Below are 21,402 nucleotides of genomic sequence, written 5' to 3'. Positions count from 1 at the left end.
GGGACCAGAGGCTGACCTAGATTGACTCTCTGAGCCGTTTCCCTAAGAAGGCACTGAGGAATTTTTCTGGAAGAAACGGGATTTGTCTGTGCCATGTAACTGAGACTTCAAGGCAGTCCTTTCCCATGTCAGAAATAGCAACACTGCAGGGACCTTCTTCAATCGTCCTGTACAGCCTCAGAAGCCAAAGCTGATTTAGCGGAAGCCATGAAGTCACGTAGTTCCCCCTGCTGTTGGCTCCATCACTCCCCTCACCCCCTGATTCTACTAGACCACCTTGTTGGGGATGACAAAGCCCTTCCCTGAGGGGCACAGCCTTATTTTATCAGAAGAGAAATAGAGGTTCAGAGGGGCAGAGCCATCAGGGCTGAGAATGTTCCAGAACTCAGGAGTATGCCTGTCTTGCCAACCATTCCCAAACCTACCCCAGCAGCTCGCCTTTTTTTCTAGAGTCTTGCACAGTAACTTGCCTGTCTTGCCTACGTAAAGAAACATTCCCCACCCCGGCCCCAGGCCTGGGACTGGAGCTAGGTGTCTGGCACCCTGTCAACACAAACAAGGTTCCCCAGCATCTTGCCCCTTCTCTCTACAATGCCCAGCTGCACTTTAATGCATTTTAAATGTTTACATTGCCCTTTGCAATTTCTTGCTCAGTGTGGGGAATGCCTAACATTCCAGGGTCTGCACCCTTGTGCCCAGCTTGCTGAGGTGTGCTGAACACAGTGAGGGGTGGTGCGAGCAGGGGACAGGGAGGGGGTGGGTGCTCAGCCTTGGGTGTGCTATGCTCCAGGAAATGTTCTCACTCTCTTGATCTCACCTGCCTGTGCAATTTCCTTGGGTTGTTAAGCTCTTTCCCATCTCTTTGGCCCCCTCTAATAATTCTATTTTTAAAAAATAAATTATTTATTTATTTAATTTTTGGCTGCATTGGGTCTTTGTAGTCGCGCGGGCTTTCTTTAGTTGTAGTGAGCAGGGCCTTCTCATTGCAGTGGCTTCCGTTGTTGTGGAGCACGGGCTCTAGGCGCGCAGGCTCAGTAGTTGTGCCTCGTGGCTCTAGAGTGCAGGCTCAGTAGTTGTGGCGCATGGGCTTAGTTGCTCCGCGGCATGTGGGATCTTCCCGGACCGGGGCTTGAACCCATGTCCCCTGCATTGGCAGGTGGATTCTTAACCACTGCGCCACCAGGGAAGCCCTACTCTAATAATTCTTCAGACCTCATCCTGGATGTCACCTCTACAAGAAGCTTTCCCTGATCCACAAGTTTGGGAATGGATCTCCTACCCCACGGTGTACAGATGTGCAGGTTGTGCACTGCACAAAAGCTCCACATCTAACAGAATCATTGGCATCCTGGATTTGTCCAATTATAAAGACTATTTTGAACACATGGAAGGGGCACCTTTCTCTAATTTGCACAAAGGTGGTCCCGGTTCTGCTGTCTGCGCCCCCCTCCCCCACCAGCCTGTAAGCTTGGAGAGGGGAGGCACTGTTTCTACCTCATTCTCCACTGTTAAGGCCTACACACTATGGGTACTTCAAATGGGTACTTCATCAATGAAAATATTTGCTGGCTGAGTGGAGTGTGGGATATGGAAGTCTCAAGGGTGGGTCTGACCAGGAGGAATAAAAGTGGTAAAACATCTTTGGCCTGCAGGGGGTGATGCTGAGCAGCTCCACACACTCCTCCCCATGGGGCAGTGGGTCCAGTCCCTCTTCCTTTCTTGGAGGGATACTTCTAACAGTAATTATAACAGCTACCACTTACTGACCTAATGCTAAGTACAGGTGCCATCTCATTTACTCTCCACAGCGGCCTTATGAGGCTGGCCCTATTACTGTCTCCATTTCACAGATGGGAGATGGGGCAGAGAGAGGTCAGCAGGCAGAGCTGGGACTGGTACCTGCCATGTATTGGATGCTCAAGCCTGAAAGCGTAATACTACCCTTCGGTGCTTCACCAAAAATTCTATCACACTGTGAAACTGTCCACATTTATTTTTAGTTTGGAGAATATGGTCACTGCTCCACAGCCGAGTCTGAAGTTAGGAACAGCCCTGCCATTCCCCCCTTCGGGCTGTGGGCCAGGCCCCCCACAAAGCTGACTCACTGAGTTGACTTTTTTTTTTTTTTTTTTTTTGCGGTACGCGGGCCGCTCACTGTTGTGGCCTCTCCCGTTGCGGAGCACAGGCTCTGGACGCGCAGGCTCAGCGGCCATGGCTCACGGGCCCAGCCGCTCCGTGGCATGTGGGATCTTCCCGGACCGGGGCACGAACCCGTGTCCCCTGCATTGGCAGGCAGACTCTCAACCACTGCACCACCAGGAAAGCCCCCAAGTTGACTTTTGACAGGCAAAAGAAATACATGCCAGGCCTGGACCCAAGCCCAGGAGTGAGGCCTGCAAGAGGAAGACAGGCTAAGCGGGCAGGAGCCACACTCAGGCATAGGTACCTCGTCACCTGTCTCCCAGCTTTAAGATCAGTGCCTATGAGAGTGGCATTTTGCTCACTCCTGAATTCTCAGTGCTCAGTATAGGCAAGGCACCTGGTGAGTATTTGCTGAATGAATAAATGAATATGTTAGGTTTTCCCACCACAAAAAAGAGGGCTGGGAGCTGAGTTTCCCATACCCCAAGGCCGAGGACATTCGGGGACAGATGCCCAACACTGATTCAAAGGCTGAGAGACAGGAAACAGCTGAGGAGGGGGCCTAGGGGTCCCTCCAGGGAGAGAGTGAGAGAAACACTGAGTCACTAAATCAAGACCTCTGGGCCCCTGGTATCTGGGCAGGGGGTATGTGGAAGGGGGTTGAGGGGTAAAAGAGGGCCCAGCATGGGATGTAATTCCTAAAATCTGAGGAAGAACAACTGGCAAAAGAGAGTAACCCATTCCAGGCCATCAGACCGAGCAGGCAGGCCACGCTGCACCTGGCAATGGGTCTGTGCCGTCAGGAGCCTCTGCCACCAGCCAAAAGCACACTCAAGGTCGATTTGGAAAGCTTTCCTAGTTTACCAGCCTGTTCTACCTGCCTGGCCTCTGAGGCCCTGGTGGGAAATGCGGGGGCTGGTGCCTGCAGCAGAGGCCAGGCCCTGGGAGAGCTTTGCTGACAACCCTGGACCCTGGCACCCAGCACTCACCTGGTCTGGGTGGACACGGGGCACAGGAGGTCACTCCCCAGAAGGCTCCCACACTGCCACAGCAGTCCTCTTGGGCAGTCAGCTCCAGCAGGGGGTTGGCACACTGGAAAAAAGCCCATGGACACTCATCACCTGCTTCCCTCCCCTGCTGTGCACAGAGATGTCGCAGGAAAGTCTGAGACATGAGCTCACCACTCACATCCTGCAGAGAATGCCCCCACCCAAAGGGAGGGGAGGAGAGGGGAGGAGTTGTCCCGGAAGGAAGCAGTGAAACCCAGAGTCCACTCTGCCAGACCCTAAACTTGGGAGGGGAGTGGCAGGAACACATCCAGATAAGATCTTGTCTGTGAAGTCTGCAAGCTGCCCCCATCCATGTTCCCAGCCCACAGAGGTTGGGCTTTCCTCCATCAAACTCCAGGGTATGCCAGGGCCACCTCCGTGAGCAGGGTCCATGCTCAGCGACACCACAGCTGACAGGTGGGGAGGAGCTGCGGACTCGGAGCCCCTATCCCTTGGCTACTCACTACCTCCCCCAGTTCCAAGGAGGGGTTTCTGGGAACGCCAAACTGCAATCCTAGGGAAAACCATCCTGGGTCTGGCTTAGCCTCTATCCTTAGGTGCCTGGACTCAGAAAAGCTTACATGATTTCCCATCACCGACTGAGGATGCCACCGGGGGTAGGGGGGGTGGAGTGTCTTATCTTTGCACCGCCAAGGCTTTGGGGTATAACCTGCATTTGCTAATTTCACATCTCTGTGACTCCACCCTTAACTAAAGACCAAACTCCTTCTCGCCAGATCTAATAGCCCCACTACCCACGCACCGGGAGTCCTACACTCAGCTCCAGGAGAGCCCAGGATTTGCTAGGACACAAGGACGCTTGTTCCCCTCCAGAGGGGGCCTCTCTTGGGTCCTCTTCTGTGTGCCCGGCACTGACAGGTACCCAGCGGCGACCAAGTAGGAGGCTTAACCTCTCTACACTCGGGCAATTTTATGCCCTGAGTTTTCCCATGTGGGGAATGGGAGACCCTGTAGGTTCACATTCCTCAAGAACATGGAGGAGAGAGAGAAGGAGGAGGGGCACTGCAGGAAGCAGTCGTGGTCCCAGAAGACCCCGGGGCTGGGGCAGGAGCTGCCTTCTCACCTGTCCATTCACAGCACTCAGGTAGCACCGGCCCAGCAGTGCCGGAGGCCTGGGCACCACCGGGGGTGGCGGCCGAGGAACCACTCCAGACCGAGCCGGGATGCTGTTGCTGTCCCAGTGACCATGGCCGGGGCTGGCGGGGAGCCAGGGCGAGGGTCTGGTCTCCACGCTGTTCTCCTCTGGGGCCTCCTCGACCTCGCCCCGTACCCGAGCCACCTGGTGGACCTGCACGGAGGCCTCAGGCGGGTGGTGGATGTGCACCTTCACCAAGGAGGGGTTCACAGAGGCTGGGCACAGGGGCTGGGGTCAGAGGTGGGGAAACAGGGCCCCACCCTCTGAGGAGTGCAGCAGCCCTGGGCCAGGCAAGCCACTGGCTGTGTCTCCCCAAAACTCGCCTCCATTTCTTCACTCTCTACTCAAAACCCAGAACAATACCCCAGGGAGGACAGGCCCAAGCACAGGCTCCTTCCCTCCACACCTTAGCACAGGCTCCGGACGCGCAGGCTCAGCGGCCATGGCTCACGGGCCCAGCCGCTCCGTGGCATGTGGGATCTTCCCGGACCGGGGCCCGAACCCGTGTCCCCTGCATCGGCAGGCAGACTCTCAACCACTGTGCCACCAGGGAAGCCCCATACCTTTTCTTGAAAAACCTTCATTACCACTTTCCAAACTACCTTCCTGATTCCACCTCCCCCCATGATCCTGCACAACCTTCGAGCTCCAGCCCAACAGACCCTGCATCGTCCCCACTATATGCCTTTGTTCACACCAGTCCCTCTGCCCAGGAAGCCCTCCACTCCCCTCTGCTTAACCAAAGCCTATGCATTGTTTAAGGCCTAACTGAAGTCCACCTCCCCCATGCAGCCTTCCCTGAACTCCCCAGGCTTGGGGCTCTCCATCCCCTGATCTCCTACAAAATTCTGTATTTTTTGTACCCTTTATTTGGCACCTAATAACGGAAGGCAGAGGAAAGGAAATGTTTTATGATGCTATTCTTTCTCATGCATCCTCTCTCTATTGTTCAGAGCCATGGGTTCCTTGAAATCAGGACCCTACCCTTATACTCTTTTGTTTCCCCCATCGCACCCAGTAGGGGATAAGAGAAAAAAAAAAAAAAAAAAAAAATTGATGAACTCAGATGGAAGGGCAGAGAAAAACTTAGGGAATGAAACTGAGCGCTAAGGGTAGAGGAGAAGGAAGGGCTGGACACAGCTTCCCGTCCCCTCCATGAAGATGCCAGCACCCACCCTACGTGTTACCCAGGTCGCCTCCCAGCCCCACACTCACCCATCTGGTTGGAGAGAGGCAGCGTGAAGGTGGACTGCTTCAAGGGGCCCTGTGGCGAGGCCCTGTGGTGGACCCCCCTCTCTGGAGGCTCCCTGTCCAGATTGGGAGCGGGCAGGTGGCAGAACTTCCCAGTGGAGTTGGTGGGGCACCAGCATTCGTCCCTACCAATGCAGCGGCCTCCATTCAGGCAGGGGATCTGGCAGAAATCTACAACATCGACCTCAAGGTGACGTGGTGGAAGAACACAGCAGCACCTACTATGTGGCCGCTGGGTGACAACAGGGAAGCAGGGGGAGCAAGACCCCCAAATCTGGATGGCTTTGGGAACCGGGCACCCCCTGAAATGCAGGGACTTTCCAGGAGGCCTGGAAGGGTGAAGGAGGATGGATAATAACAGGCCTTGCCTTTCCTCCACCCTGCAGTAACCTGGGGGATGGGACGGGAGTGGGGGGCTTCGGGGGAGTGGCACTGTTAACGCCTTCACTTTTCTGTGGAGGAAACTTGGATTCAGCGAGGTTGTGAGACTTGCTCAGAGTCACATGTGACAGAGCTGGGTGAGAACTCAGCACTGTGTGGTTGGAGACCATTCACAGGAGCCACGGTACGAGGGCACCCGGCCTCCTTCCTGCAGAAGAGCTGGGATCCAGCCCAAGGCAGGCCTGTCCTTCTGGCTACCCCTGCACCCAGCCCCAGGGCCAGCCAGGAACCATGTGAGCGGGGAATGGACTCACAGATTCGGAAACCAGACTTGGGGTCATGCCCGTGGCCGCTCTGGCTGTACAGGGTGGTGGTGTCGCCACGCTCGCAGCTGCTGGCACAGCGCCCATGGGCACAGGTCTGCTTGCAGACGGTGGGAGTGAAGACGATCTTGATCTTCTTGATTTTCTCCGTGAGATTCAGCCCTGCAGAGAGAGGGCTTGGGTCCAGGGGGCAAGGCTGAGAGGCACAGCTGTGACCTCTAGATGCTGGTTAGAAAGGCCCACGGGACTGGGTTGAATCCATCCCAAGGGCATTTGCTAAGTACCTCCTGGATGCGAGGTTCCATAGCGGGGGCCGAGTAACAGCTCACAGGCCAACATCTACTGAGGGATGCCGACAGGCCAGCAACTGAGTTCAGGCCTTATGCACAATAACTCTCAACCCTGTTGAGTATTATTTTAGGTTGAGCCACTAGAAATTGCCATTTTTGTAGGTTAAAATGGTTGAATATTGGCAACGTTCTTATATCTAACCTAATATTTCCATCTGACAGTTAAGGAAACTGAGGTTCAGAGAAGGATGGGTTGCATCCCAAGTCACACAGCTAGCAAGGGCTGCATCTGGGCTTTGCACCAAAGGGCAGAGAACAGAATGTAGCTCAGACTTGCCAGAGAAGAGAGTTTTCCAAGAGAACACCTGAAAGAATGATTTAGAGTCGGGTGTTGGAGGCCCTAATGGCCAGAACAAGGATAGGGAACTTTATTCAGTTGGTGGTGGGAAATCATTGAAAATTTTCAGTGAGCGATCAAAGACGAAGTGGGGGGAGGGTAATGCCATCTGAGCTGGGGTGTGCAGGTGGATGGAGAGACAGGGTGACTGGTTGGGAGGTCTTTGTAGCAGTGTGAGCTGAGGTCGCTTCATTTAACACAAGTGGAAATACAAAGGAGGGGTATTCATTCTGTATAGGGGGCCCAGCGGGAAAGCCAGGAGGCGGAGGGGTTGAGAAGGGAAGTATAAAAGGTCTATGGAGACTTGACTGTGAAGGGAGGAGAGATAGAAAGGAAGGCAGAGGGAAGTGGAGAAATAGCCATGCGTGTGTGTGTGTGTGTGTGTGTGTGTGTGTGTGTGTGTGTGTGTGAATGGGAGAGCTGTAAGTAACTGTATATGCTCTAGGGAAAGGGCTGAGTGGGGGACAGGTTGAAGGGGGAGGAGAACCGGGGTGGGGGGAGGGCAGGTGACAGCCTAGGGTTCCAGAAGAGTCAAGAAACAGTGGGATGTGCCTTAGACAGGAAGAGGGGCACTTCCTTCTCAAGATGGCAAGAAAGGTCATCAGCTATAAAAAGGACACTGATGCATGCTGTCCACAGCATGGATAAACCTCAAAAACATTACACTAAGTGAAAGAGCCAGACACAGAAGGCCACGTATTGCACGATTCCGTTTATATGAAATGTCCAGGATACGCAAATCTATAAGGACAGGGAGTAGATTAGTGGGACCAGGGGCCGAGGCGAGGGTGGGAGTGGGGAAGGGAGTGACTGCTTAATGGGCACGGGGCTTCTTCTGGCAGTGATGGCAATGTTCTGTAATTAGATCGTGGATGCACAAAATTGTGGATATGCTAAACATCACTGATGTGTACACTTTAAAATGGGCGGAAGGTGAGGACTCTGGGGAGTGGAAAGCATGGCCATGGGATGGGGCTGGGGAAGGTGGCGGCAGCTTGGAGTAGCTGCTCTGAGGAATGAGAGAAAGTGTCCAGGCACACCGGGAAGGATGGCTGGGCAACGAGCAAGAATGTGTGGAGGCTTGAATCCTCAGGGATGCTCAGCTCTCTCCTCTGGGAAGCAGAGGCCCTGCTGTAGGTAACAAGGGGTTTACAGGAAGGATGAGGTGGAAGGACCGGCGCCAGGGAGGTGAGGTTCACAACGGATATGAGGGAAGCAAAGGCAGAACAGGTGACAGATGGGGCAGAAATGGAGCAAGCAAGGTCTAGGTGTCTCAAAGGGGCAAAGCCTCCAACAGCTGGTTTAGGACCCCTGGAGTCCAACATAAAGCAGATGCTTGACAACTGTTTTGTTCATTGGCTGAAAAGATAAGAGACAGGGTCACAACTCAGCCCTTCTGAGAGGGTGAAGGGGGAAGCAAAGATGGGGAGAAGGAGGTCCAAGATTTAGATGCCCTGCTCTTCGAGGACCTGGAGCCAGGGTGTCCTTACCCCAGGAGGATGACGGGTGGCCCAGATATGTTGCCTGCTGGGCACCATCCTTCCGTTCAGGGCCTGGCCCCATGGGCAGGGCATTGGAGGTCAGCTGGCCATTGGCCGCAGTGGCCAGATAAAGTCGGACAGTCTGGGACAGCCCCACGTGCTGCTGGGTGGCGTGTGTCTGGCTGAGCCCACTCAGGGTCCTGTGGAGACAACCGGGGCATGGGGTTTGCATCCCAGGAACAGTGTCTCTGTGCCCTTCCTCTTCAGGACGTCCACCCCCGCCTCTGCACTAGTAGAGTGTTCTCTGGCTGCCTTCTTGCCAACTCCAGGAAAACGGAGGTGCCCTGAGACAGGGGAACAGGGCTAAGGCCAGCTGGCTAGTTTGGTGGGAGTGCCTACCCCTATGTAGAACTGCCAGGCTTTGGCTGGGTATTCTGGGCAAGTCACTGAGCCTCCCTGGGCCTCAGGGCCCTCGACTGCAAAATAAAGGTGTTAGATTGGTCCCATGTAGCTCTGACATTTGAAGAGTTTGAGACTCTGATGGACCAGCCCTTGCCCTAAAACTGAGTCCTGTGCCTGCTTCTTGCCACTTCTTAATACAACCTTTCATACAAATTGCTTGTGGAACACGTGCCCAGCAAATACACGTTAACAGATTGATTTGGGGGCAGAGCCCTGAATATCCCTCTGATTAATGTTATTGTAAAAATAATATAACAACAATGTTCAAGGAGAAAAAAATGAATTCATCCTCCTCCTACCCCACACGGCAAATACTTCAGCATATTCCCTTTCAACCTTTGCTCAAGTACGTGTTCTTACACTATTGTCGTCACTTGCAGATACCATTTAAATTCTGATTTTTCACTTAATATTAGATCGTACTTTATACAATTCCACAATTTTCGTATTGATCATCTTAATTGCTACAAGTTAGTCTATCTGAAGATGAATCACAATTTATTCAGACATTCTCCTGTTATATACTTAGATTTTTTTTTTAATTTTTAACTGTGGACATCCTGACTCATATGGATTTTTTTCTTCGGTTAAAATATTCCTTTAGGGCGTCCCTGGTGGCGCAGTGGTTGAGAGTCCGCCTGCCGATGCAGGGGACGCGGGTTCGTGCCCCGGTCCGGGAGGATCCCACATGCCGCAGAGCGGCTGGGCCCGTGAGCCATGGCCGCTGAGCCTGAGCGTCCGGAGCCTGTGCTCCACGGCGGGGGAGGCCACAGCAGTGAGAGGCCCGCGTACCGCAAAAAAATAAATAAATAAAAATAATATTCCTTTAGTATAGGGGGATCCATTAAACTGTTTTTATTCTGTATATTTGAAAAATATTTATAAGAAACATTTTGAAAAGGCTTATTATTTTAGGATTAATTCTGTGGACTAGAATGATCATATCAGAGGTTACATTTATGGCTCTAGGTATACACTGGAGGACTGCTCTCCAAAAGGTTGTATAAATGTCCCATTCAGAGTGCAGCCTCGCCAGCATTATTATATTATACACAGCCTCGCCAGTGTATTATTAATTTTTCATCATCATAAATGATACTTCAATGTTGCTTTAGCTACCTTTTTTAATCATTTCTGAGGTTGAATTTTTTTCATACATCTATTTACCACTTGGGAAAATTTTTGCTCATGTCCTTTGATATCTTAACTATTTGAGTTGTTTGCTCATAAACTTGAACGGTTCTTTATGTGTTTATTATAAGGCAGGTCATTCTACAAGGCAGCCTTGTTGTAAATACTCTGTCACTGTCAAAATGTATATGAACCTCTGTATACATGACAGTGTCTGGACTGTGGTGGGTGTGAGCACATTGTAGACACTGAAGCTGAGAGAGTAATTACTTGCCCAAGGTTATACAACAGGTAAATCAGGCCCCAGGACTCCAATCCAGCAGAACTTGACTCCTGTGCCACCCAACAGAGCAGCCCAGACCATGACAGAAACTCAGCCTAGAAGCCTCTGCTCAGGCCTGGGGTGGTGCTCTTTCCTCCTGTAGGTCCCACCCCTAGCCTCTCCACTGGATTCTTTGCCCAAGTGGGTCCTGGGACCCTCTCCCTCCATTGTCCCTACTCCTGTTCTGTTGGCCCCGGGTGTCCAGGCCATGAGCAATCTCCCTCTCATCCCTTCCTGGCAGAAGCCAGAGCAGCACAGGTGTCAGAGTTGGGCACCTTCCAGCCCTTCCCCAGCCCTGTTGGCCTGGGACTTGTCTCCCGTGAGCTTCACCACTGCGCTTCTTCCAGTGCGACCAGCAGCAAATACTCACCCTGACAGCCCCAAACATGCCCCAGCCTGCTCCCCGAGTTTGAGGGCTGGAGTGAGAGAGAGGGCCCGTTAGCCACCCCAGAAGCTCTGGGAGCTGTAATGGACCAGATTTGGGGGCTCCACCCTCAGGCACCTGCTCCTAACTCCGAGGAGAAGGTCAGCACAGCCAGCTGCAGCAGAAAACACAATCCTTCCAATGGCTTCCAAGAGTTCACCAAAGAGTGAGAGGTAAGTGAGCTGGTGGGTCGGTGGAAGTCTCCTCCTGGTGGTACCAAGCCAGTGCCATGGCTCAGCTTAGTGTCAGCATCACAGAGCACCCAGGGAGCTAAAGGGAGTAGTTCAGGTTCTGCCCGGATCACCTGGGACATTTCTGAACTTGATGCTGACAAAGAGCTCTCCAGTCTGGTCAAGGTGGAAACTCAAAGGGTTCTTTCTTGGTCGTTTGCTGTCACTGTTGTTACTGTTGCCATCACTTGTTTCTCTAGTTGGAACTCGATGCTAATGGCCCCAAGATTCCTGAGTTCAAACCCCTTAAGGGCCAAGGGTTTAACTTTGCAGAGAAGAAAAAAATGTCTTCCCTAGTTGTAGAAAGGACCTGTCTGCAGAGAAGAGAGGACAGGAGTTGGGCCAGGCAGATGTCAGTTCTGCCTCCTACTTGACCAGTCACTGAGATCCCCTGAAACTCAGATTCCTAATCAATAAAACAGGAATAGTGACACCCACCTCACCGGGCTATGGTGAGGACCAAGGGGAACAGTGACACCATGTGATTATTTTGAAAATATGAGTAAGTGGTCACAAGTCGAAAACTATACCAGAACTTTAAAATCACATGAACAAAGAAAAGAAAGTGCTAGCTATAGTTCAGACAAAATACCTCTCCCCAAGCCACTAAAAATTCTTCTTCATCTAAGAGGAATAAAAGACACCTCAAATATCTTGTTATACTGCCCAAGCATCCTTACATATAAAAGGCCAAGGGACTAATCTGGTGTCAATACATTTTTAACAACCACAGCCTTCTGAGCTCAATCCATTGTCATCTACTGCTGTGATGGGGATTTCGGGTTAAACGATACAAATCAAAAAGTCCTACCTTCTGAGAGGCTCACAGCCAAGTAAAGAAGGAAGTCTTGGTTCTTTGATAGGTCCTATGTCTTACACTGAAAACACCCCTCTAAAGAGTCAGCTATCTCCCTTCATAAACCCCAGACCAGTCCTTGGAGGTGGACAGGGAGGGAGGGCCCCCCACCCCATGTGTGAAGGGCTTCAGGTCCTCAGCTCAGCTCTGGCTCCTAGAGAGTGGTAGCAACAGAGGCAAGTGAGAGCTGCACTGGGAAGGTGACTTTCTTTGACTAAAGTCCCCGGAGCGGGGCTCTGTCCACTCTCAGCTTTGGAAGAACCACTTTGATTTCGTTAAAGGATAGCATAAATGTTCTCAGACTCGCCTGGCCCAAGATTATCTCTCTGGGATTGTTCCAAGGAGGTCCTGGCAGAGCTGCCACAATTGACTGGAACATCCATCTCTCTAGACTTCAGGATTTCACGGATCAGTAAAATTTTGAAACAAATGTAGGGGACCAAGATAAAGTTGCCAACTTTTTATTTAGGTAAGACATTAAAACACACACACACACACACACACACACACACAACTCCCAATTATTACCACCATAATTTTATGAAAGAAAAGACATTTCAATGCCAATAAGAAATATTTGAATAAGCTTAACTTTGTGGAAATCTCACCTCATTCGCTTAATTTTTTTCATTTCTTCATGGACCAATGAAAACTCTCATCACAGACCGTCATGGAGCCAAGGAGGAGCCACTGGGTATGATCCACCAAGATGTGCTCTGGCCTGAGGACTCTCCGGCTCTTTCAACTAACTTGGGAAAAAACCTTCCATCCCAGCTGGCTGGGATCTTCAGACCTGAGTGGAAACTCCCTGGACAGTGCATACCCATGATAATGCCACTCAGCTGAACATGTTGCCCCCATATTCTGCCCAACTCACTAAGGTTCTCAAACAGTGATGGGGAGACGAGTGGGTGAGGGGCTCCGTGCCCTCCTTCCCACCCACTTTCACCTTAGCCTGGTGGCTCCACTCTATCTAATTGATAACTGGGTTTCCACATACTATTTTGTTTGCTAAGTGTTCTGCTGCCAAAAGAAAGTTTAAAAACATCACTGCAAGGTACATAGAATAATTACAGCTCCCATGGACAGAGCACTGAAGGATGTACTTTAAATGCATCATCTTTTTTTTTTAAATGCATCATCTTATTCATGTTATTTTATTGAATGAAAAAAGTAAGTTGCAGAATAATATGGAGAGTAATACTTCCAGGTTTTTGTTTGAAGAAAAACCTCTCTCTCTTCCCTACAGATATTTATATAGGCATAGGAAAGGTCTGGAAGGATCTGTAAACAGTGGCTGCCCCTTGGGGATGAGAATGCCTAGGTATGTGTAACTACTGTTTTAAACTTTATGTTTTCATATTTTTAGAGTTTTTTCAGTAAAAAAATTTTTTTTACAGTTTTACAGTAAACATGCATTATGTTGTAATAAAAATAAATCTCTATTTTCCCCAGCAACTCCAATTTATAGGTAAGGAAATTGAGGCTCAGGAAAAGCGTGATAAATGTGTGTATATTACTAGGATCCAAGGTGGACTCTGATGGCTAACAGAGGTACAGGAGTTCAGATGTAAGCAGGACCATGACATTTGAGCTGGGGCTTAAGAGAAGGGTAGGAATTTCACAGTCCAAAATGAGGGGGAAGACATTCCAGATAAGAAAAGTAACATAAGAAAACACGTGAAGGTGGGAAGCATGGGCCATATTTAAGGAAGGATAATGAGCACAGTTGGATAAAGCATAGAATGGAAGGGAAGGGAGAGAAGGAAAATAACATCCATTCAGTGCCTACCAAGTAGTGGACATCATTCTAGGTGTTTTACATAACATATCATTTACTTGTCCAAACAATCAACCCTATGATCAAAAACCTCTGCTTGGCCAAAATGACTTTAAACAAAGTAAAAAGACAAAAGACAAAATGGGAAAAATATGTGCAATTCATATCACGATAAAGAACCAATCTCCATAATATTTAAAGAGCTCCCAGAAACAGAAAAGACAGACCAAACCAATAGCCCTAGAAGAAAAGTCAGCAAAGGAATATGAACTGTTCACAGAAAAAAAAACCCAAACGTTTCTCTTTTTTTCAAGATCAAGATTTTTAAAAATTAATGTTTCATTGCTTCATCAAGTACCTTCTCAAGTATAATTTTTTTTGTTTACTATAAATATATGGTGACAAAGAGCACAGTTTGAAGGAACTGCACTGACTTTTCCTAAGGCACCAGCCGTTTTCCCCACCACGGCTTATGAACCATAGTGCAATTGTCAACACAATGAAAAAGGAACTTAGTATTATTATTAAAATAGTTCTAACCCTTAAAGGGTCTTGGGCTAACAGATAGCACTTTGAGAACTACTGTTTTACTAGAACAAAAATATATTTCTCATTTTTGTTATGTTGACTTTGGGTTGGTTACAGGTATCTTCATTCTGGAATCCTGGCAAAAGAAAAAGCCTTTATCTGGCACCTGTTTTTCCTGTGGCAGAGGAAAATGAGCAAAATAAATTCATGCATTGGCTTCCAAAGCTGCTTCTTAGACATGACCTATATCACTTCTCATCTTCCATTGACTTTGGTCAAGTCCCATGGCCAAGCTTGGTGTCAATGGAAAGAAGGAAGTACTCCTCCCATAGGTAGGGACCCTGAAAACCGTGGCCTCCGACGCCGCTCCCCCGTCCCGGGAAAGGAGACACAATTCCCCTCCTCGCCTCCGCCGCCACCTCCAACCACCCCCAAAATAACCCCTACGGGTGGGGAGAGGCAATTATAACCCGGGCGAGCGGAGGGCGGGGGAATGGGCGTCGGGTGGGCGGGGTCGGGGAGCGCGGCGCGGGTCCCCAGGTGGCGAGCGGATGTGCTCCCACCGCCCCAAATGTTTCTTAAACACATGAAAGTAGGCTCAACTTTTCTCATTCTAAGGGATGTGCAAATGAAAACTACTTTGAGATAGCATTTTTCAGTCCATCAGATTAGCAAAAAATCCAAAAGTTTAATAATAGACTAATTTGGTGAGATTGTGCAGAAACAGACACTCAGATGTTGCTGGTAGGAATGTAAGTCGACACAGCCCATTTGGAGAGCAATTTGGCAATGTCTATCCACACCGCAATGCATCAATGCTTTGCCCCTGCAGGTCCACCTCCGAGGCTGTGCTGCAGATACACCTGCTGTGGTAGGCACTGCTGCCGCCCTGCCCAGTCCCCTTTGCGGCCGGTGCACCCCACACTGGCTCCCCCTGAGCTGTGCTCCGGACGGAAGACAACCACCTGACAAGCTCCTCCCACCATCATGGCCACGAAGCCAATGACTGACTGAACCGGAAGTTTAAAAGCCCCGCCTCCTTGCTTCAAGGTGGGACAGCTGTCCAAGCTCCGCCCTCTGTTAGGCTTTGGCTTGATTTTCCCGGGACCAATCCTTGCTTGGCTCTTTCCGCCTTTCCATTCTGCTTCCCTCCCGCCCTTAGCCCTTCCCGAGTAAATCACACACACACCTGAATTCACGTCCCAGCTCCGCCTCTAGGGGGAACTGACCGAAGACACTTGTAAACGTCCACAATGATGGATGAACAAGATTATTCATAGTAGCACTGTTTTGTAATAGCAAAATATTTTGTAAAGAATAGAAACAATTTAAGTGTCCCTTAGTAGGGGATCGGTTAAACAAACTAAGAGACATCCACGGGATGGAGTGCTATGCCCTCAAAACAGAACGATGCAGCCCTTTTACATCCACAGAAAAGCTCTCCAAGATCTATAGAAAAGCGAAAAACCAGCCCAAATCTGGCCCACCGACTGTTTTTGCACAGACTGTGACCTAACAATGGTTTTTTATACTTTTTAATGGTTGGAAAAAATCAAACGGAGAATAATATTTCATGACATGAGAAAGCGATATGAAATTCAAATTTGTTTCCATAAATACAGTTTAACTGGAACACAGTCACACTCATTGTCTAAAACTGCTTTTGCTCTACAGTGGCAGAGCTGAGTAGTTGCAGACACCATATGTTGTACAAAGCCTAAAATATTTACTATCTGGCTTTTTGTGGAAGAAGTTTGCTGACTCCTGGTGTGGGGCATGTAAACTTTTGTGTAAAAATAGAGAAAATAAGCATGAATTTATTTGCATATTCATAAAGCAACCTTGGAAGGATACCCTGAGAATTAATAAGTGGTTTCCTGTGTGTGTGTGTGTGTGTGTGTGTGTGTGTGTGTGTGTGTGTTGGGGGGAGTGGGAAGTGGATGCATGGGGAAGAAACTGGTGCTACAATTTGATGAATGCTTGTGCTGTGCCTGGCTGCATGCCAACAATGCATGTCACATGCATTATCTCATGAAATCCTCTCCGTAACCCTAAGAGTTAGATACTCATTATCCCCCATTTTACAGTCAAGAAAACAGAGGGTAGGGAGGTTCTATACCTTGCTGAAGGTCGCAGAACTCCTAAGTGCAGAAGCCAGGTTACCAAACCAGGTAAGTCCATCCTCAAGCCACCCCACCATTTGTCATTTCTCTATCGCCATTTCACTGAGGCTGTGAGGGATTAAAGAAGAATAGGTTCGGGTCCATATCGTGGAGGGCTTGAAATATCAGGGAGGTGTCTGGGCTGTACTGAATGGGTAAGGGGGAGTCCCTAGAGATTTTGGAGAAGCCCACCCTCTTTCATGCATTCAAGAAGCACTTACTGAATGCCTGCCACGTGCCAGGTATCCAGGTCCAAGGGTGGCAAAGACTCTCTTGCCCTCTCTGCTCCAGTGGAGACTGAGCAAAGGAACCAGCATCCCAGCACATGTGTGGAGGTACAGCGGGAGCCATACATTAGCCTTGAGGTGCAGGTGGTCTTCAAGCAGGTCTAGGACATGGTGGGATGGGCCTTTTCAAATGTTTATTACTTTGATGAAAGATTACCTGGTGGTGGATAGACCAGAGAGGGGAGGGCTGGAGGCCAGCTGGAAGGCTTTGGCTGGGCTCTAGGCTAGCAGGGACCAAGGATGGGACCAAGAAGAGGATCGGGATTCAGGGGATATTTAATACATAGAGAGTTCCCAGCTGTGGCTTAGACAAATGGGTGGAGGACATTCCAAGATCTCAAGGAGTGATCCAAGAAGTGACTCAGTTTGGGACATGGTGAGTGCTGGTGCCTCAGGATGGATGTCAGAAGCAGATGGAAATACCCAGGAGGCAGCACTCAGGAGAGAGGCTGCAGACACAGACTGCAGACACAGTCAAGGGAGTCCTGGTGGAGAGGTGGGGCTGCAGGGACCATATTACTCGGGGAGAGTATTCATAACAAACCACGACTCAGAGTTCCACTGCTGGACTCTGCTTACACTTGCCTGTTTCAAAAAGGGAAATGTGTTAATGAAGAGACTGGTCCCCGTGTTGGGCTTTGCTCCCATAAATTTGTCTCCAACCTTTGGTGCCTGCTACCGCTTGCCTGCTAGCGTGCGATAAAGCAACTGACAAGCCGAAAAGGAACACTGACGGGAAAATGTGGCAACAGCCCATCACACTTCACTCGACAGCTTGCTGTCTACATGGCTACGTGCGTGTGCCTATAGCGGGTTTTTATTTTGCACACACAGATGATCATCATAGTTTCTGCTAGTAAAACTGTTCCCAGTTCTAATTATGGAATTAATTACATTGATAGCTCATGGTATCCCTTATGACTGCCAGATGCTCTGACACGGAAACACTTTGAGAAATACAGGAGCAAAGAGAGAATAAATAAGGGCAGAGGAGGGGGTCTGGGGAGCAGCAAGGCTTGAGGGGCAGACCAAGAAAGAGGCTGTGGAGATGTCAGAGAGGTAGGAGGGGACAGGGAGAGAGCACCAAGACAGGAGGGCGCTCCTTGAACTCTATCCCTGCTCCGGGCCTTCCTGTAACTGCAGGCCCAGCTCGTTACAATCGAACACACCTTGGCGCCTCCCAAGTGGCTCAGTCTCCCCTGAGAATCTGGGTCCTGGAGAGGCAGGGGGAAGCCCTCGCAGAGCTCTGCTCCTTCTCTCCTCCTCGCTGTCCAGGCCTCAAGCCCAGGCCACAGTCAGGTGGCCCTTGTGCCTAATCCCCAGGGACCCAAGGTAGTGTTTCCAGACATCACGCTCTAGCCCCTGCTGCAAACCTGCCCTGCCCCGGCAGGGAACAAGGGGGCACCCAGCCTTGGTGGGCGAAGAGGAGGGGACACCACGGCCTTGGCACAAAGCGAGGAGCCTGCTGATTCTAGGTGATGCATAGTTTGGGGGCCTGAGCAGGTGTGGCCCAGGCTGGGCTAAGACAGCAGCCATCACTCCCCAGCCTCTGGGTATCAGAGGTGCCAGGTTGGTGGGTTCCCAGGTGTCACTGTAAGGAGGGGAAGACTTGAACTCTGCCCCTCTTGTCCTAGACAGTAATAATGAACATTTATTGAGCACTAACTCTGTGCTGTGTATTAATTGTTCTATTTGCATATGTTATCTAATCTTCACAACCACCTTAAGGGGCTAGGTACTGTTATTAACCCCAGTTTTTCAGAAAATGAAACTGAGGCACAGAGAGGTTAAGGACTTGTCCAAGGTCATTCGTCTAGAATTGCACTGTCCAGTAGAACTTCCTGTGGTGACGGAAATGCTCTATGGTCTGTGCCATCCAGTATGCGAGCTACTAGCCACTGTGGCTTTGAAGCACTTGGAAATGCAGCTGGTGTGACTGAGTTTACATTAAATTAAATTTAAGTAGTCCCTTTGTGGCTGATGGCTACTGCATTGGACAGCACAGCATAGAAAATGGAGGAGTCTGGATTTGAACCGGGAAAGTCTATCTTGGCTATGTGGTTAAAAGTTTCCCCGGCTACTCTCACTGCATTCTTTGTCCCCAGGCACTTGGGTTCCCTGACTGTCCTGGCCTAGGGGAATCAGCACCCTTTTAAACCTTGCTGTCCTGAGGATGTGGCAGGAAAGAGACTGGATTTCCGGAAGACATGGACCCAGGACCAGGTCACAGGGGAGCAGGGTTCAGCATGGCCTGAGGAAGGATGTCTAAAAAGCCAGGGTTGCCTGGCGACATGGTGGTCCCTGGAGAGGCCTGAGCACCTTGTCCTTGGGATCGAGGACCTGGGTCCTCGCCTCTAACCCCCCACCCCCCAACCCCGTGCCAGAAAGGAAGCAGCAGCCATTCCTGCTCAGGGCGGGGCTCTGGGCCCGTGACATCTGAGAGACAAGTAGGGTGGCACGCTCAGTGGGGCAGTCCTGGGGGACCCAGCCCCTTCCCACTGCCTGGCACACAGTTCCGGCATCCCCAACACTGGGACCCTCATACCCTGCTGCCCTCCCGGAAGGGCCGAGAGCTGGCCTCCCCTGCATGTCTCAAGACTTCTCCTGCTGCCGGTCCTGCTGTGCCCACTTGCCCGCCCCTTCGGCCTCACCGGTCTGCCTGAGGCCCCCCCACCGGCCACCTGTGAGTCATATCCCCCTGCTCTGGGGTCTGCACCTTTAGCTTTTTTCCGTGGCCACAGCCAGGTCTGAGAGGTCCGGAGCTCGGGCTCACAGACCCCAGGGGATGCCCCTGCCAGGCTGAGGGTGGGGAGGGGGCAGAACCCAGGGAGCCTCACCTGCTCAGAACTGCACCCTGCTCCGCTCGCCCAGTAGCTGGGGAGAGAACACAGCACCCTGCTTCCTTGCAGGCGGATAAGAGGCGGAGGCTGGTGGAGCTGTGCACGTCTGGGGCATCGTCTGTGGGACACCGAGCCCGGGCCTGAGGCCTGGCTCCCACCTCTAGAGCAGCATTACGTAGGTGCTGCCTCAGTGTCCCAGGTGTCCAGAGACCCCTCTGAGCCTCCTCACGCCCCTCCACCCTCCAGACCCCTCATGCCTTGGTCAGCTGCGAACGCTTCGCCACTGAGCGGCCTGCCTCACGGGCCGCCAAGCCCTTGCTCCCTGAGACTCTGCATTGCCTTTCTTCTCTCCTGGATGGGCCAGGGTGCTGGGCAGGAAGCTGGAGTGGGCTGCCCAGGCCCGGGGATCACACCTAGGGCACCTCAGGGGGCAGAGAGGGGAGGACGAGGTGCCCTGAAGGGCTGCCCAGGGCCCCAGGAAATGCCCCTCATTTTCTACGTAAGTTTCATTTTGTCCAAGTGTCAAACTGCTGAGCGATCGCCCTCTCCCTCCAGCCAGGAAGGAGATAAAGGAAGGGCCCCTCCAGGAGCTCCTCTGCCTCCTTCTGGGCCCAGCAAGACCACCCAAAGGGCTGCAGCATGGCCAGGGATACAGACCCCGAGAGGGGAAAGGAGGGGACTGGATCTTACCCTCTTTTTTTTTTTTTTTTTTTTTTTTGCGATACGCGGGTCTCTCACTGCTGTGGCCTCTCGCGTTGCGGAGCACAGGCTCCGGACGCGCAGGCTCAGCGGCCATGGCTCGCGGGCCCAGACACTCCGCGGCATGTGGGATCTTCCCGGACCGGGGCACGAACCCGTGTCCCCTGCATTGGCAGGCGGACTCTCAACCACTGCGCCACCAGGGAAGCCCCTTACCCTCTTTATATCCTTCATGGAGTCATCACAGCGCTGGGCAGACAGCTGCCGCCCCCCAGATAGTCATCACACTGAACATTGAACTCTGTGGCTCCCAGCACTCCGGCCTCACTGGAGCCATCTCCCCAGCCCAGGCCAGGTCCCACTCCACAGCCATCCAGGGCCAATGAACAGTCTGAAGCCTTTGGCTCCAAGTTCCCCCAGGAAGACGTGTCAGCTTGTGGGGAACCTGGATGTCATGAATTCATCATCTAACCACTTCCAAGGTCCACTTGTGAGCACCTCAGATGGTGCGTGGTCCCACATGGGCACTGAGGGAAAAGCATCTGGCCCACCGAGGGCTTACAATGCAGGCAGGGAAGCAGGAGGCAGGGGAGGGCTGGCACACCTGGTTCCTTTGTGTGGATTACAAAAGGGGCCCTGGGCAGCCAGTTTACAGAGGCTGCCCTGCTTCCTTCAGGCTGACGTAGCATGGTGCCAGGGCTGGGCAAGCGGAACGTAGGCTAGAGTTTAGCCCCATTCATCTCCTGACCTTTGTGTAGAGTGCAACACGCCCCCTGCCCCACACCATGCACAGTGGTCCTGGGAGAAGACCCTGCACATGAGTGTTTCCTACAATCCAAGAGTGGAAAAGCAGCAGGTAGTCAGGTGAGCTGCCTGGCCAAGATGCTCCAGGCCTCCCTACGCAGGTATAGCCCTGGGTCTGGATGCCTGGGGAAGACTTTCTAGAAGTTGTGTGGTGTTAGCTGGAGGAAGGCATGGGGAGGACAGAGTCCACCCAAGGGTGAGAGAACCACGAGTGCAAAGGGACAAATGCAAGAATGTGCTGGTGATGGTGCTCAGGGGGTAAGGAGGTGTGTCTGGTTAAAGGGAAAAAAGGAAGGGCCAAGGATGACAACAAATAACAGCAAATAGCTACATTTATTTGCCAGGTACTGTTCTAAGCACTTTATGTATATCAACTAATTTAATCGTCATTATATGAGGAAGTAGGT

The 21,402-nt window shown here is 51.3% G+C and overlaps 1 protein-coding gene across 7 annotated transcripts in view; it reads right to left on the bottom strand.

Annotated features, from left to right (window-relative positions):
- LTBP2 (latent transforming growth factor beta binding protein 2) overlaps positions 1 to 21,402 on the bottom strand; it is a 100,225-nt gene that overhangs the window by 44,065 nt on the left and 34,758 nt on the right. For 6 of the 7 annotated variants that reach the window (XM_067730209.1, XM_067730197.1, XM_067730184.1 and 3 more), the window contains 5 exons: positions 8,480 to 8,670; positions 6,294 to 6,464; positions 5,563 to 5,769; positions 4,276 to 4,562; positions 3,132 to 3,234 (listed from right to left, as the gene is read on the bottom strand). In XM_067730209.1, coding sequence (XP_067586310.1) covers positions 3,132 to 3,234; positions 4,276 to 4,562; positions 5,563 to 5,769; positions 6,294 to 6,464; positions 8,480 to 8,670 — 959 coding nt within the window. Of the gene's footprint in view, positions 1 to 3,131; positions 3,235 to 4,275; positions 4,563 to 5,562; positions 5,770 to 6,293; positions 6,465 to 8,479; positions 8,671 to 16,586; positions 19,717 to 21,402 lie in introns of those variants that run through there. The other variant, XM_067730207.1, reaches the window with a different exon arrangement.

Source organism: Pseudorca crassidens, chromosome 1 (genome assembly GCF_039906515.1).
Source record: "Pseudorca crassidens isolate mPseCra1 chromosome 1, mPseCra1.hap1, whole genome shotgun sequence".
Lineage (NCBI taxonomy): Eukaryota > Metazoa > Chordata > Mammalia > Artiodactyla > Delphinidae > Pseudorca > Pseudorca crassidens.
The sequence above is the reverse complement of the archived record's forward strand: the minus strand, read 5'-3'. Positions and strand labels throughout refer to the sequence as shown.